The sequence below is a fragment of the Lissotriton vulgaris genome, chromosome 6 (assembly GCF_964263255.1).
Source record: "Lissotriton vulgaris chromosome 6, aLisVul1.2, whole genome shotgun sequence".
Classification (NCBI taxonomy): domain Eukaryota; kingdom Metazoa; phylum Chordata; class Amphibia; order Caudata; family Salamandridae; genus Lissotriton; species Lissotriton vulgaris.
This window is the reverse complement of record NC_141694.1, coordinates 1,763,909,660-1,763,925,304: the sequence shown is the minus strand read 5'-3', so window position 1 is coordinate 1,763,925,304 and position 15,645 is coordinate 1,763,909,660. Positions and strand designations below refer to the sequence as shown.

The 15,645-nt window shown below is 45.1% G+C and overlaps 1 protein-coding gene across 1 annotated transcript in view; it reads left to right on the top strand.

Annotated features, from left to right (window-relative positions):
- Window positions 1-15,645, top strand: part of FZD3 (frizzled class receptor 3) — a 185,094-nt gene that overhangs the window by 66,290 nt on the left and 103,159 nt on the right. The window contains exon 2 of the mRNA XM_086928017.1: window positions 9,965-10,161. Coding sequence (XP_086784143.1) covers window positions 9,965-10,161 — 197 coding nt within the window. The remainder of the gene's footprint in view (window positions 1-9,964; window positions 10,162-15,645) is intronic.

Below are 15,645 nucleotides of genomic sequence, written 5' to 3'. Positions count from 1 at the left end.
ATGTGCATTCCATCTCCCATGGCTACAATTTTAAAATGTGCATTCCATCTCCCATGGCTAATAGTTTTAAATGTGATCCCGGTTATAAAGTAATTGGCATGATTCCGTGACGTCATCATGTCGTGCTGTCATCTTCCGTGTTCGAGCATCCTATCTCCCATGGCTAATATTTTCAAATGTGCATTCTATTTGCATGATCCAAGTGCCTTCTTCCATGTTCGTGCCCTCCCATGATAATTATCTACAGTTGAAATGTTTATCTCATCTGGCCCGTCCCGTGGATACGTCTTGTTAATAAAGGAATTTGAATAATTCCGTGACGTCATCATGTCGTGCTGTCATCTTCCATGTTTGCGCATCCCATCTCCCATGGCTAATAGTTTTAAATGTGATCCCGGTTATAAAGTAATTGGCATAATTCAGTGACGTCATCATGTCGTACTGTCATCCACCCATACACACAGATAGATACAGACGGACAGACACACACACACAGACACACCACACACACAGACACACAGACGCAGACACAGACGCAGACCCAGACACACACACCCAGACGCACACACCCAGACGCACACAGACACACACACACTGCAGAACAAAATACTGGCCAGATGGCAAACTTAGGGGATGAGTACAGAATGGAGGGGAGAAAAGGAGATAAGTAGGGAAATAAACAGTGAGGAAATTGAAGACTTGTGGAGAGAGTAAGCAAAAGGTGGGAAGAAGAGAAGCAGAACTAGGGAGATAAGCTTAGAGGATGGGTAAAGATGAGAGGCGAACGGAGAGAACATGCCTATGTAAAGGCATGGAACCAGGAAGAGCCTGGTCGTAGGGAAAGGGGCAGTGGCATTGTTTTAAATGTGTGTACTAGCACGTGTCTACTGCTGAGGAGAGTACCAATACTCATGAAAGGTAGGCTCACTGGCTGCTAGTGCTGGTGAGCACGAGGCTGCCATGGTTGGAACCTATTTGACAGCCACAGCGCTTCTATAGTCCTAAGCAGAGCCGCTGTTGAACTATTCAGATTGGGATCATTTGCATGATGTTGCTGTGTTCACCATCACACAGTATTGACAGTGGAGGGCCCATTTAGGCCCTGTGCTGTTAATCACATTTCCACTATTGTGTGCATTTGGGCAAACACAGGTATGGAGGCAGAACATGGACAGCAGCAATTTAGAAAGTCATGGGAGGTAAGGAGTTTAAAATGGCTTTAATCCCACCTGAGACTTTTTGTGAGTGTTTCCTTATGTCTATGTGCTTGCCGACTTGTGTGTGCCTGTTTTTCTGTGAGAGAAAAGTGAGGGAAAGAGGGGGAGAATCAGGACACTCAGGAGATTTTAGAGGGAGTGTGTGCGAGTGTGTGTGTGTGTGTGTGTGGGTGTGTGTGTGTGTGTGTGTATGCCTGAGAGTAGATAGTATGGTGCCAAACAACAACAAATAAAAGTATGGCATTAAAAAGCAGCAAATATTACAAAACGAGGAAATGTTCACATATCATCCTGTTTGGATTTCATTTTGTGTAACGAGTTAACCGGTTTCGTTTACATACACATTTTTTCATGTGTTTTTATAGTGGCTGCAACTGGTACAGAATTCATTATGTATCATCATATGTTGCTCTTAGCCCCGCCCCTAGCCCCGCCCACTTGCCACACCTCTAGCTCATATTAATGAGTACCTGCACTTATTTTTTCCCATTTAAAGCACTGTTTAAATCCAGTGCATTTGTTGAAGATGTCTCAGGAATTTGTTTCCATTCCAGGTCTTGACAGCATTTGTCCAGTCATTCTGAGATTGAAAGCGAATATGCTCAAGGGTGTGAACACCTGTATGTACAAATAAACGGCAGAATATTAGGATTCTAAGCAGAAACAAAAATTCAAATGAGTTGAGGAATAATAAAATACAAAACGCACCAATATTGTAAGCAAGCGTAGAAAGGACGAAGAGGCGATTTAAAGAAACTGCATTATTCTTTGTATTAGTCCGAGTCCATCATCTGTTCAGCCCCACAATACTGTAGCTGTTCTGTTTCTATGGGACCACATTCGTAGTAACCCTGACATTTTAGAAATCTTCCTGCATTCACAAAGAACAGCATGGTGGCGGACCGTACGTTTTTAAGGATTAAAAGAAAAGCCGGTCTTGAACAGTGAAGTTCTGTCCTTGGAAAAAGTTGTTCTGGTTCCTTTTATTTCACATCCTCTCGATCAATTGTCCCTCCCACTTTTAAATCACATCTTTAATATTTGGTGCATTACCACTCCTCACCTATCCCATAGGTGAACCCCCCCCCCTATGAATGTATAATAGCTACATTTTATAGATCAGAAATCTATTGGGGGTAAAAATGTGCCAATTATGTATGTATGACAGAGGGCTCATCTACCATTGACCGCATCATTTCTGTACTTTGATAGATTTTCCTTTTTGGGAATTATTTTTGGCTAGATGTCCTTGTAGAGCATTAAGCAAACGCCGCTGCCCTGGCTGTTTGTAGAGCCTATTTGGAACATCGTGTCTTAATGGAACAGAACAGCGATGGACCTCTCTGCGCTTGCATACAATGCTTTGCTTGTGTCTCGTAATGTTGAGGGGGGAGTAATGGGTACTGTGCTAGGGTGTCACCAATAGAGAAAATGACTGTTGCCCATGGTGACTAGTGGAAACAAGATTGGATTAAATGAGTGCCGCCCGCCAGGAGTTTTGAGACCTGCTTATATGTGAAAGGAAAGACTGCTCCTCTCCCTGTTTAAGAAGATGTTACTGGCTAGGGTTCAGACCAGGTGAAATATGCTTTCATTTAGGTGTGCTGAAAGTGCAACTGGACTACACATGATGATCTTGAGTGTGCAGCTCAGGGGCTGAAACATGACGGCAAAGGCATTGGGGCCTAGTGGAAGAGCAAAGTCCAGAAACTCGAAGCCTGACCCATGTGCTCCTTCTCTGACAGCCAAGTATTTTGAGATTTTTCTTTTCTTTTTCTTTATTTTAAAACATGCTTTAAGACATCGGCAAAGCCGACAGCTTAGCACTCAAATTCTAAAGGCTATTGGCTTTGACAATGCGCGTGAATCTGAAAGTCTATTTAGCTCAAAGTGTCTGAATGAAATCTAACCGGCAGCTTAGCGGGGCCGTTGGTGTGGAAAAGCAAGATGCTTAATAACCAGTTGCTTTTTTTTAATATACTTTAGCTTTTTTAAGTGTTGACAGTATGTTGCTGTTATCCAACTTCGGGCTCTCCATTTGCCCACCTTGGAAGGCTGAAAGTCGTAGTGTGCCTTGGCAGGATTTGAGTTCGTCGAGGTCTCTACTAACTCTGGAATAAGGACAGTTGGCGTGTTTTTCTTTGAAAAGCAGTTGTCATGTAGCCCCTCCCGAGCTCCGGTGAATAATCCTGGGCGGGGACTTTGCCGTTTGATCGCTCGCCCCTTTCTTTGGACCCGAGTGGTCGGTGTAGGACGCCCGCGCGCTCTGTCATTTAGTCACGCATAGCTGTCTGCAAGTCAGGGGTAATTATGGCCGCCATTAGCTCGCAGCCGGAGACAAGACAACTCAAATGTTACGATTTATGGCTTTTCGAGAGGTGCCCGGTAACTAAGGTTTTTCTGGGTTGCGTCGCTGAAGCATGAAAGTTTGTGCTTCAAATAGTAAAAACATTTTCTTTTAACTGCAGGGCGGAAAAAGAGTGCTTTTTAGGCGACATTAAAAAGGGCTCTTTTTAGGCATCATTAAAAAGGGTGTTTTTTGTTTGCAGAAATTACATTTGTGGTCTCAGACGAGGATAAGAGCGTGATAGGTTTAAAGGACCTTATAGTGCTAACAAAAAACATGTAGTTTCTTTTGCTCTCTAAAGATAATGAACCTTATAACTCACAATTTTGCAGTCTATGTTGCAGCTCCTAGAATTACAAGTGATGAACACTAGTGTATTCCATTGATAAACCGGTGATTCACCGTGAACAGTATTGATGACACAAACTAAACCATTGCCAAGCTGGTCTTTCGTTATCCAGGACTAAGATAATCCAGTATTTGTGTTTGACTTCATTCCAAGTCATTGACCGTGAATGCTGGTTTTAAAATGTCTTTATTGACTGTACTTACTCCCCAGAAGTGGAAACACAAACCTGTTTTGATATCACTTAGTGAATTGGTTGCCAGCTCAGTTTTTCCTCCCACCTTACCCAAGTCTCCGTAGACCGGAGTGAAGCAGCGTGGTGGTAGAACGTTGGTCCACCACCGCCCAACGTCCTCCAGCCTCTCTTTGGTGTCCACAGACCTGAGAGAGACCGGGGAATGTGCCTGGTGATTCCGATACAGCCACAGTCCTCATAATGCTGGTTCTCTATCCTCTCGTGGAGAGCAGAGAGCACCCCCCACCCCTTGGGTAGAGCGCAAATGGAAGGTCCGAAGGAGTGGGAGGGGAGTGAGAGTAGGAGCTTTGTTTCCTTTTTTTTTTTTTTAATGGGGCAGGATGCCAAGTTTTGTCTTTTGTTGGGTGGAGGGGAGTTAATGTTTTTAGGGGGCGGGAGGAGGGAAGGACATATTGTACTTTTTGGGGGCCATATGGCTAGTTACTTTTCACTATAAACACAGTTTACCAGGACACGTTGGGCTTGATTCCCGAAACTATGGTTGCACTAAACTTCAGGTTTAGAATTTACAAAATGTACCCTCCTAAATTGATTCCTTGACCTGTAAAATTACACCGATCTGTAGTAATTTTGCATATGATTAAATCTCCTCCCATGGGTGGGGAATGGGTATTCGAGGGCGGGGATGTCATGCAAAGTTGGTGGACACCTATAAAGCTGTGAGTTTGCACATAAGCATTTACACACGGTTAGATGTACACAATGCACAAATTCCCACTTGTTAATGCTTCCGATTGGGAATACTCCTGGGCAGAGCAGCTGTGACGGAATGCTCCTTAAGTTGTTTAACAAATATGAAAAAGGTATATTTATTCTAAACTTTGGTATCATTTATGGAGCTTTTTTTTGTGCGTTTCCCCATGGTTTCCAGTTGTTTTGATAATTTCTAAGCCAGTCTACCTACCACCTTCAGACTAATATGTAAATTAATGACCTTGCCTAGTTTCTTCATTTATCAAAATGTATCACAAATTCGAGTAGGACGTATCCATCACTTGTCATGTAGCCAAATAAAATCTTTATTCTCCAATTTTTGTCTCGCGGAGAAACCGTGCTTCACCGGAGCCTGGAATTCTGCAGCCTCCATTCCAATCTTTCGGTCACGTGGTCTCTACTCATTGCCCAGCTACCGAATTACAAACCCTCTGCTGCCCGCCTCCTCCCTCACTTTCTGTGAATGGGATTATAGCTGCTCTTCTCCAATTCTTCAGCCTCACATTTGAGTGCAATGAATGATGAAACCAGACTGCCAATGAGCCAGCAGTGACCCGCTTGCAACCTTTCAAATAACCATGTTGGTCACTTTGCTTGATCAGCCATAGCTTTTAGTTTTTTTTCCTTTATTTATTTAATTTTTTTAACCTCTGCTAAACGTGTGAAATACAATCTGGAGAGAAGCCTCTTATAAAATATGTATGCAGATGTTTTAGGACGATTTTTATATCCTCTTTATTTGTATTTGTCTTTTTAGATTTTAAGAGGTGACTTATTTTTGAAAATTGCATGCACGATAAAGTGTAGAATTACCAGAGCCTGTGCTGTTTAGGTGAATAGGAACTTAAAAAGTTAGCAAATTATAAATCACTGCTTTAAGTTATGACTTGTTAACCTGCCATTAAGGACGCAAATGAATTGTAATAAATACATTGCTATTCAAATCTTTATTTATGTTTTGAAACTCCAAAGTGGTCCACTTAAAAACAAGACAACAAAAGTCACCCCCTACAAACCCAATAGACCCTTGCGGTCTGACAATGGGTGCCTGGCCACGGTGCCTAGATTCAAGAAATCTCGCACCGGAGGTCGCCGCTTCTCTGTGAAAGCGGCCTCTCACTGGAACTCGCTGCCTTTGCAACTACGTGCCGAATCTGGCCATCTCCACTTCCGAAAATTATTAAAAACCTTTCTCTTCCCCACATAACTGTCCTCCACCCCCCTCCCTGCCCTTCCTCAGAGTCTTGTCCTATCTTAGCGCTGGGATGCCTCATGGTAACCACGCGCTTTACAAAAACGATATACAATACAATACAATACAATACAAATGTGAAACGCATTAAAGCCGCAAATTAAAAAAAAATGTTAAGAGCATTTGCATACGTAACCACCTTTCAATGAGTTGGCAACCTGCGTACAAATTGATGTAGGTTCATGAATCCCTTAAAAAATTGAAAAGCTTTCATGCAAGTCACTTTAGATATTTATATAAACAAGAAATTCCCATGCTGCCGGAGCAAACCTGAATGCATATTAATATACATTCATAAAACCTTTAAAAATATGAAAAACCTTTGTGCAAATTACTAATCAAAATCGAGTAGGTGAATGTATTAAAAGTAGGGGGCCGAGATCACGTTTCGGTTCCCGCACTTTTATCCCTGTAGTATTAATCCGGCTTGCTCTTTGCTTCTGAAATTACCTTTTAAATTGTCGTAGCATGCTGTCCCAAAAGAATTCCTCCTGTGATCCCCGAAGGGCTCAGCCTCCCGGGCCACATTGGTGCAGCAGAGCTCTTTTCTTGAACGAGTTCTATTTCGCCTTTTTCTTGACATATTTTACTCTAGGTGCCCCCAGGAAACAGTTCAATTACACTCTTATCTTCATACTGGCCAAAGAAGAATGCGTTACAGTTTTTCCTCTTAATATACAACATGTTTCAGTGGAAACGTTATTATTCCAATCTTAATACAATCCAGTCCACGGAGAAGGGGATTTTAATTTTGACCTGCACCACGATTTAAAGGTGTTTTATTAAGACCAAGCTCTGGAAACAAATCCTAGGTGCAGAAGACATAGGAGAGCAGGAGGTTTGGGAAGCCATCTTTTCTGCTTGGCCAGAGATGCCACCACTGGGTCCCAAGCTGTACAGTTGCCAGGGAAGGACAGTTAGAGGCAATGTGCAACTGAGGACTCCTTCTGTGCTCTGTTTGCACCATGTATAGTTCCATGCCTGCACAGAGGTGCTGTGGGCACTCGTTGCCAAGATGCACTCTTGCTTGCCATAATATGTACCACAAATGGGGTTTGCTTGAAATAAAACTAACTTTCCCTCTCACTCACTCTTTTTCTCTTTTCCGCTCTCTTCCTCCTTTGTCTCTCCCTTATCCCTTACTCTGTCGAGTGAGTAGGCAAGTCACCTTTTGCTTTCAGATGTGAACCTGTAGTTGAAGTTTTTCAATCTCTATTGGTGTATAATTTTCTGCCGTAAGAGCACCATGTACATATTCAGTGTAATATGCAAATTCAGGCCGGCTAGGACATTCAGGCTAGTTGTGAACAGTTCATCCATCATGTACTAGACACAGGTCTGTCTTACCAAATGTTAGCATTAGCAGTACAGCCGAAGAAGTAGTACTACAGTTTATTGAGGAGAGAAGTTGCACCTTGACTTATCCATGCTTAATGGTTCAGTCAGAATATTTCTATAGGTTCCCATCTTATGGAGTCAACCTACATGTTTTAGGACCAGGTTGCTACATCATTCGGTGTTTATAGCGGTTTGAGACACATTTTATTCCTTTTTTGTTAATTGATATTTTCAAAGTACTGAGGCCACAATTCATGACAGACACACAATTATATTTTAATTTCCAATGTTCTCTTAAAAAAAGTCTCTACTTGTGTTGTAACTTTTGTACAACACTGTGCTTCCATTTTGATTCCCTGTGGTTGTGGTGTGATGATCTGTGCTATTGCCACAGGGCTTCATCCACCTCAAATTAGCTCCCATGCTAATGCTATTTTCTTTTGACTTGATCAGCATGCCAATAATTAAAACATGTTGCTGTTCTTCCTACAATCCAAGTGCACAAGTAGGTTGTGAGATGCATGTATTGGAGACCGACAGACCCATCGTGTTTCCCGTTATCCTTTCTTCTTCACACCTGACCGCGATATGTGTAGTAGTTCCCTGAGGCCCACAATACAATGACAAGTCCACAAATGGGTCTGCTTCTCGCCCTCCAGACGCTTTTTGTGGCGAGATCAATTGCTGTAACTTGTTAGGTGATCAGCTTTCCGAATCCTGCTGTAGGGCTGGTGTAGGGTGTCTCAAAACAAGATGTATTAGTTACTAGTGCTAGTAGATCTGAGTAGCGCCCCCACCACTTCGTTGACAGAAATGTTAGCACAGCACAAATGCGCTGCCTACAGTATGAATGCACAAAAGACTAACCTTACTGTGAATTGCAGGTCAACTGAAGGGACTTGCCCGGGCATTTAGATAGAAATTAATAGTGCGGAGCTTAGGAATGTTGCTGAGAAGATATAGAAAAGCTGGTCCATTTACGGCCTGAAGTTTCTGAACAATTCTTGATTCTACCCTTGTGTCCCAGACGATTTGTGAAAGTCTATGTAGATCAAGTCCGCTACACCCTGTGTCCACCCTACCTGTACTCTCAAAGAACCAAAGTCCGATTTTTTTTTCTTCTATCCATGATTTAATTATCACATATTTGATCCTATTTAACTTCCATCTTGCAGATGTTTTACTGTCCTAGATGTTAGAGTTCAGTCTAAGGAGCAGTCATTTTCAGGATCACTTGTTTTACCCGTTTTGAATAACGATACCTTGTCTGTCCGGCAGGCCTCTGCACTTTAAGGCATGTGTCCCAAATGTAACGTGAGGACTGCAAGAAATTGCGGATCTAATCCAGACCTGTAGTTTAGTGAGGATTGCAAGATACAGCTGCCATTATCCACTTCTGTAGTTGTGAAGACTGCAGGATGTAGCTAATGCAGACCTGCAATTCTTTATGGGCTATAGGATATTGGAACACTGGCCCACATCCTACGTTAAATTTAAGGAAAAACCGAGAGATTAATGTTACAGCCTGCCTTAGCCTTTATGAATGGGCTCTTGCTTTAGATTTTATGTACTTTGGGATACTATCCTTGTTTATCTTACTAGCGGTTTCTCATTTCCTTTTATTTTTTTGCAAGAATCCTAGCTTAGCAAAATGCTTTTCCATGATCGTTCATTTTTTTGTTCTCGTTTGAAATAAAAGTCCCTATCGTTTGCCACTTTACCACGCACCTGTCCTTATGATCCTGTTTTTTAACATTTAATATTGGTTAAAAGAATAGAGTGGAAAATGATGAGCGTCTGACACCAAGCCTTCTCCATAAATGATGAGCGAGAGCAGGTGGCGATAATTCAGGATGTTGAAAGGTAGACCATGGTAGTGCAGGTGAGAGGTGAACTTAGCATTACCATTTGGCATTACATGACCAGAAACGCCTATGTTCGCGCATGTTCAGGCTCCTTCCCCCTCCTCCTAGCACTCCAGCTCTTGCCATATCCTGCCCAATGTTAAGCAATCAGAAAGCAAGTGCTTGCCCCTCCATCTAAAATAATCCCATTGATCTGTTTGCAGTTTCTTGTAGCCTTGTTACAGTCAACAGTTGGGTGTTTGATGTTCACCAGCCTATCTGGAAGGATTAAGTTTACAGAGGAGATCAAAGCCCACACGTGTGCACCTCCCTGTAAACAATTCACATTGGCCTTTGCACTCCACCATGGAGGTGGCCGAAGACGACAGCAAACATGAATGACAGAACACACGTGTCGTCATGCACTAACCTCATAGTACTAAAAGCGGTATTCTCTGGTGTTACCACGTGGTTTTGGCAATGCTATCGACAAATATTATTGGCCTTGTCAATATGTATGGCACAGATGTTCAGTAATAACGGAATGCTTGATTATCATAATAAAATTAATTTACTTAGTGTTCGCCTTTGTGATTACGCCCACGCGTGTTACTGGTTCTTGACCACTCTCTGTGTGTTCTTTCTTCCAGCCTTTCCATCCCATGGTCAACCTGGAGTGCTCCAGAGATTTCCGTCCTTTCCTGTGCGCGTTGTATGCGCCCGTGTGCATGGAATATGGCCGGGTCACCCTCCCTTGTCGCCGGCTGTGCCAACGAGCATTCAGCGAGTGCTACAAGCTGATGGAGATGTTTGGGGTCTCGTGGCCAGAGGAGATGGAATGCAGCCGGTAAGACCTCAGTATCTTCTTTTACCTTTTTGGGCTTTATTATGAGTATTGAAAACATTCAGATTTTTGTACAAACAGGTACCTGAGGGTAAACCAGGAATCGGAGTTATGCTGTAATTACTGCCTAGGGTATTTACAGCACATGAACTTTTGTGTGGACAAGTTTCACCAAGACGATCCTGCAAATTTTGTTTTCTGTAAAAATGGCCAGGAAAAAGTGAAAAATCAGTAATCGGTGGGTAACCTCCGAGTTAGGGTGTTATATCTCACGCCAACATTGGGAACGTGGACTAGGAGGTAATTACTGCTCCTGTTAAACACAAAACCCTGTGGTATCGGTAGGGTGAGTAATTATTAACTGCTACTCATAGTTTTAGGATTAATGAGAACTAATTTGGTCATTTCTTTAGTTCACTTAGTTACCTGTGCTAGTGCAGCTCAAACCGGTTTTACAATGCGAAAAAAAGGTATTGCTTTTTTTTTAGTGAGCAATAAAGGTTCACTAGCCAACTTAAAACTGAAGGAATTGTCTAATAGTTAAACCTATAAATTGGTTTGTACGGTTCAGATCATGTTGATGGCACCTTCTCGTCATTTTATAATATCTGTAAACACATGTGGCATCTAGTTTAGAATAATCATAACTTCTAAAATACTGCCTGCTATTTTGTTTACTGTAAATCAGATGGCTGTTACTGATGAGACATTTGGAGAAGGACGATACCACACCTTAAAGGACTGTTGATGTTTTTAAAAATAATTTATCAGTAAACGGAGATGTACAATAGCTCAATAGCTAACGATCTGGGGCAACGTGCAAAGAGGAAGAAATCAGACCGAATACCAAAGTAGTTATTTTAATTATTTATTCCAACAAAAGTACTTCAACCAAATATTCATGTGGACTTTATTGTACCCTGGCCTAGAGACTGGGTTATTTGTCATGTAATAAAATTAATGAAAAATGTATACATCCATAAAAGCAGGAGGGCTTTGGGTCAACTCTCTTCACTTACTGGTCTGTTCATCTGTCATTCACATTGTACTTCTGTCCATCATAGAATACAACATAGGGCATTGGATCAGCCCAATTTAACCATTGGCTGGCGTGCACTTTGAGTGACTGTATTTTACTTGATGACATCTGCACGTCTGACTAAATGCCGTGCACTTCAATGCCAGAAGTGGTGGGCTAATGAACTACTTTGCCATTGTTTTTTTCTTTTAATTCTTTATCCTTTTTAGATCTAAGCCTACCAGACAGCACAACTGTCTGATTTGCCAAAGAGTTCTTGAGGACATTCTGAAAACTTCTCTGGGAATGCATTCCACTCATTGTTTAGCATTGCCTTTGTGTTTTGTAATTCACAGTTCCTTGCTGTCTATTTGCTGACTTTGTTTGTTTTAGGCTGTCCATTTTAGGCTATGGCCCACAAGAGAGATTATCCCATTTACTGTATTCCTCCACAAGTGCTTTCTTTCTGTAATCAGGCCTTGAAATCGTGTTCTTATCTTGTCTCATTTGCTGTGCATTCAGAGACCGAGGTCAAATTTCAGGCCGTATCTTTGGAGGGAGCTTGGTGTTTATTTTTCTTTCTCTGACTTCAAAGTGAGAGAATTTATGCAACAATCTTGGTGTGAAAGGAAAGGCTTTTTTTCAGCATTCAACGCAGTTTAAATGTCTGTAAATAAATTGTGCAGGTATTTTAGAATATATCAGAATTAGGAAATCACAAGTGAAGCAAACTTTTTTGTAATTCTGAAGTGTGTTGGAAACAATTTTTTTAATAAGATCAAACAAATCCGTACACTATGTGATATTTCCACACATTTTCGTTTTGTGTGCTGTATACTTTTATTAGAAAAACGATGTCTGTGCAAATGCAATAGTAATTTAAATTGAAAATGTGTTGTCTGTAATGGCAGTGCGCCACCACACAATGCATTCTCCACACAATGTCATTCCATTATACACCTATCCACTCTACTCCACTCCACACCACTTTACGCCATGCCACTCCACTCTGACACTCCACTGTACACCACACTCCACGACACGTGACTCCACTCTACGCCCCTCCACTCCCCTTCACTCCTCTCCATGCCACTCCACCCCACTCTATGCCTCTCCACTCTGTGCCACTCCACTCTACTCTGTGCCACTCCACTCTTTGCAACTCCCCCTATGACACCCCACGAGTTAGGAAAGCGCAATGGGTCGGCAGATCCTTTACGATGAGAGTGGCCAAGCTATGAAATTCTTTGCCGCCTGCCTTGCGACAGATCCAATCAGAATTTTTATTCAGGAAGGCAGTTAAGACTTGGCTTTTTAACTTGGATTAATTCCGGGGGATGGCTGGTGTTTGACCATTCTGCTGCCCCTTGTTGTTACAGCGCAGGGACACCTCCTTTCGGAGGTAGCTGTTTGCGCTGTACAAACGGCATTATTATTATTATTATTATTATTATTATTATTATTATTATTATTATTATTATTATTATTATTATTATTATTATTCCACTCCACGCCTATGCCCCTCCATTCTTCTCTAAGGCACTCTGTTCCCTCCTCGCCACTCTATTCTATGATAGTCTACTCCACTCTATGCCACTTCACTCAATGACAATCTACTCCACTGTATGCAATTCCCCTCTATGCCACTCCTTGGCAGTTAGCTCCACTCTATGCCACTCCACTAAACAACACTCTATACAATACATTTGTAAAGTTCACAACTAACTATAAAGGTATCCTGGCGCCAGCATGAAAAATTTCCACCTTGTCCAAAGGCAAAATGACTCTGATATTCTACTCCACTCTAAGCCCTTCCACTCCAGCCTAAGCCCTTCCACTCCACTCTACACCGCTCTACTCCACGCCACTCTACTCCACGCCACTCTACTCCACGCCACTCTACTCCACACCACTCTACTCCACGCCACTCTACTCCACGCCACTCTACTCCACGCCACTCTACTCCACGCCACTCTACGCCACGCCACTCTACGCCACTCTACGCCACGCCACTCTACGCCACGCCACTCTACGCCACGCCACTCTACGCCACGCCACTCTACGCCACGCCACTCTACTCTACGCCACTCTGCTCCACTCTACTCTACTCTACGCCACGCCACTCTACGCCACGCCACGCCACTCTACTCCACGCCACTCTACTCCACGCCACTCTACTCCACGCCACTCTACTCCACGCCACTCCACGCCACTCTACTCCACGCCACTCTACTCCACGCCACTCTACGCCACTCTACTCCACGCCACTCTACTCCACGCCACTCTACTCCACGCCACTCTACTCCACGCCACTCTACTCCACGCCACTCTACTCCACGCCACTCTACTCCACGCCACTCTACGCCACGCCACTCTACTCCACGCCACTCTACTCCACGCCACTCTACTCCACGCCACTCTACTCCACGCCACTCTACGCCACGCCACTCTACTCTACGCCACTCTGCTCCACTCTACTCTACTCTACGCCACGCCACTCTACGCCACGCCACTCTACGCCACGCCACTCTACGCCACTCTACTCCACGCCACTCTACTCCACGCCACTCTACTCCACGCCACTCTACTCCACGCCACTCTACTCCACGCCACTCTACTCCACGCCACTCTACTCCACGCCACTCTACTCCACGCCACTCTACTCCACGCCACTCTACTCCACGCCACTCTACGCCACTCTACTCCACGCCACTCCACGCCACTCTACTCTACGCCACGCCACTCTACGCCACGCCACTCCACTCTACTCTACGCCACTCTACTCTACGCCACTCTACTCTACGCCACTCTACGCCACACCAAGCCACTCTACTCTACGCCACTCTACTCCACTCTACGCCACGCCACTCTACGCCACGCCACTCTACGCCACGCCACTCTACGCCACGCCACTCTACTCCACGCCACTCTACTCCACGCCACTCTACTCTACGCCACTCTACTCCACGCCACTCTACTCCACGCCACTCTACTCCACGCCACTCTACGCCACTCTACGCCACGCCACTCTACGCCACGCCACTCTACGCCACGCCACTCTACGCCACGCCACTCTACGCCACGCCACTCTACGCCACGCCACTCTACTCTACGCCACTCTGCTCCACTCTACTCTACTCTACGCCACGCCACTCTACGCCACGCCACGCCACTCTACTCCACGCCACTCTACTCCACGCCACTCTACTCCACGCCACTCTACTCCACGCCACTCTACTCCACGCCACTCTACTCCACGCCACTCTACTCCACGCCACTCTACTCCACGCCACTCCACGCCACTCTACTCCACGCCACTCCACGCCACTCTACTCTACGCCACGCCACTCTACGCCACGCCACTCCACTCTACTCTACGCCACTCTACTCTACGCCACTCTACTCTACGCCACTCTACGCCACACCAAGCCACTCTACTCTACGCCACTCTACTCCACTCTACGCCACTCTACGCCACTCTACGCCACGCCACTCTACGCCACGCCACTCTACGCCACGCCACTCTACGCCACGCCACTCTACTCCACGCCACTCTACTCCACGCCACTCTACTCCACGCCACTCTACTCCACGCCACTCTACTCCACGCCACTCTACTCCACGCCACTCCACGCCACTCTACTCCACGCCACTCCACGCCACTCTACTCTACGCCACGCCACTCTACGCCACGCCACTCCACTCTACTCTACGCCACTCTACTCTACGCCACTCTACTCTACGCCACTCTACGCCACACCAAGCCACTCTACTCTACGCCACTCTACTCCACTCTACGCCACGCCACTCTACGCCACGCCACTCTACGCCACGCCACTCTACGCCACGCCACTCTACGCCACGCCACTCTACGCCACGCCACTCTACTCCACGCCACTCTACTCCACGCCACTCTACTCCACGCCACTCTACTCCACGCCACTCTACTCCACGCCACTCTACTCCACGCCACTCTACGCCACGCCACTCTACTACACTCTACTCCACGCCACTCCACTCCACTCTACGTCACTCTACTCTATGCCACTCTCCGCCACTCTACTCCACTCTACTCTACGCCACTCCACTCTACTCTACGCCACTCCACTCTACTCTACGCCACTCTACTCTACGCCACTCTACTCTACGCCACTCTACTCTACGCCACGTCACTCTACGCCACGCCACGCCAAGCCACTCTACTCTACGCCACTCTGCTCTACGCCACTCTACTCTACGCCACTCCACTCCACTCCACTCCACTCCACGCCACTCCACGCTACTCATCGCCACGCATCGCCACGCCACTCTACTCATCGCCACGCCACTCTACTCATCGCCACGCCACTCTACTCATCGCCACGCCACTCTACTCATCGCCACGCCACTCTACTCATCGCCACGCCACTCTACTCATCGCCACTCTACTCATCGCCACGCCACTCTACTCATCGCCACGCCACTCCACT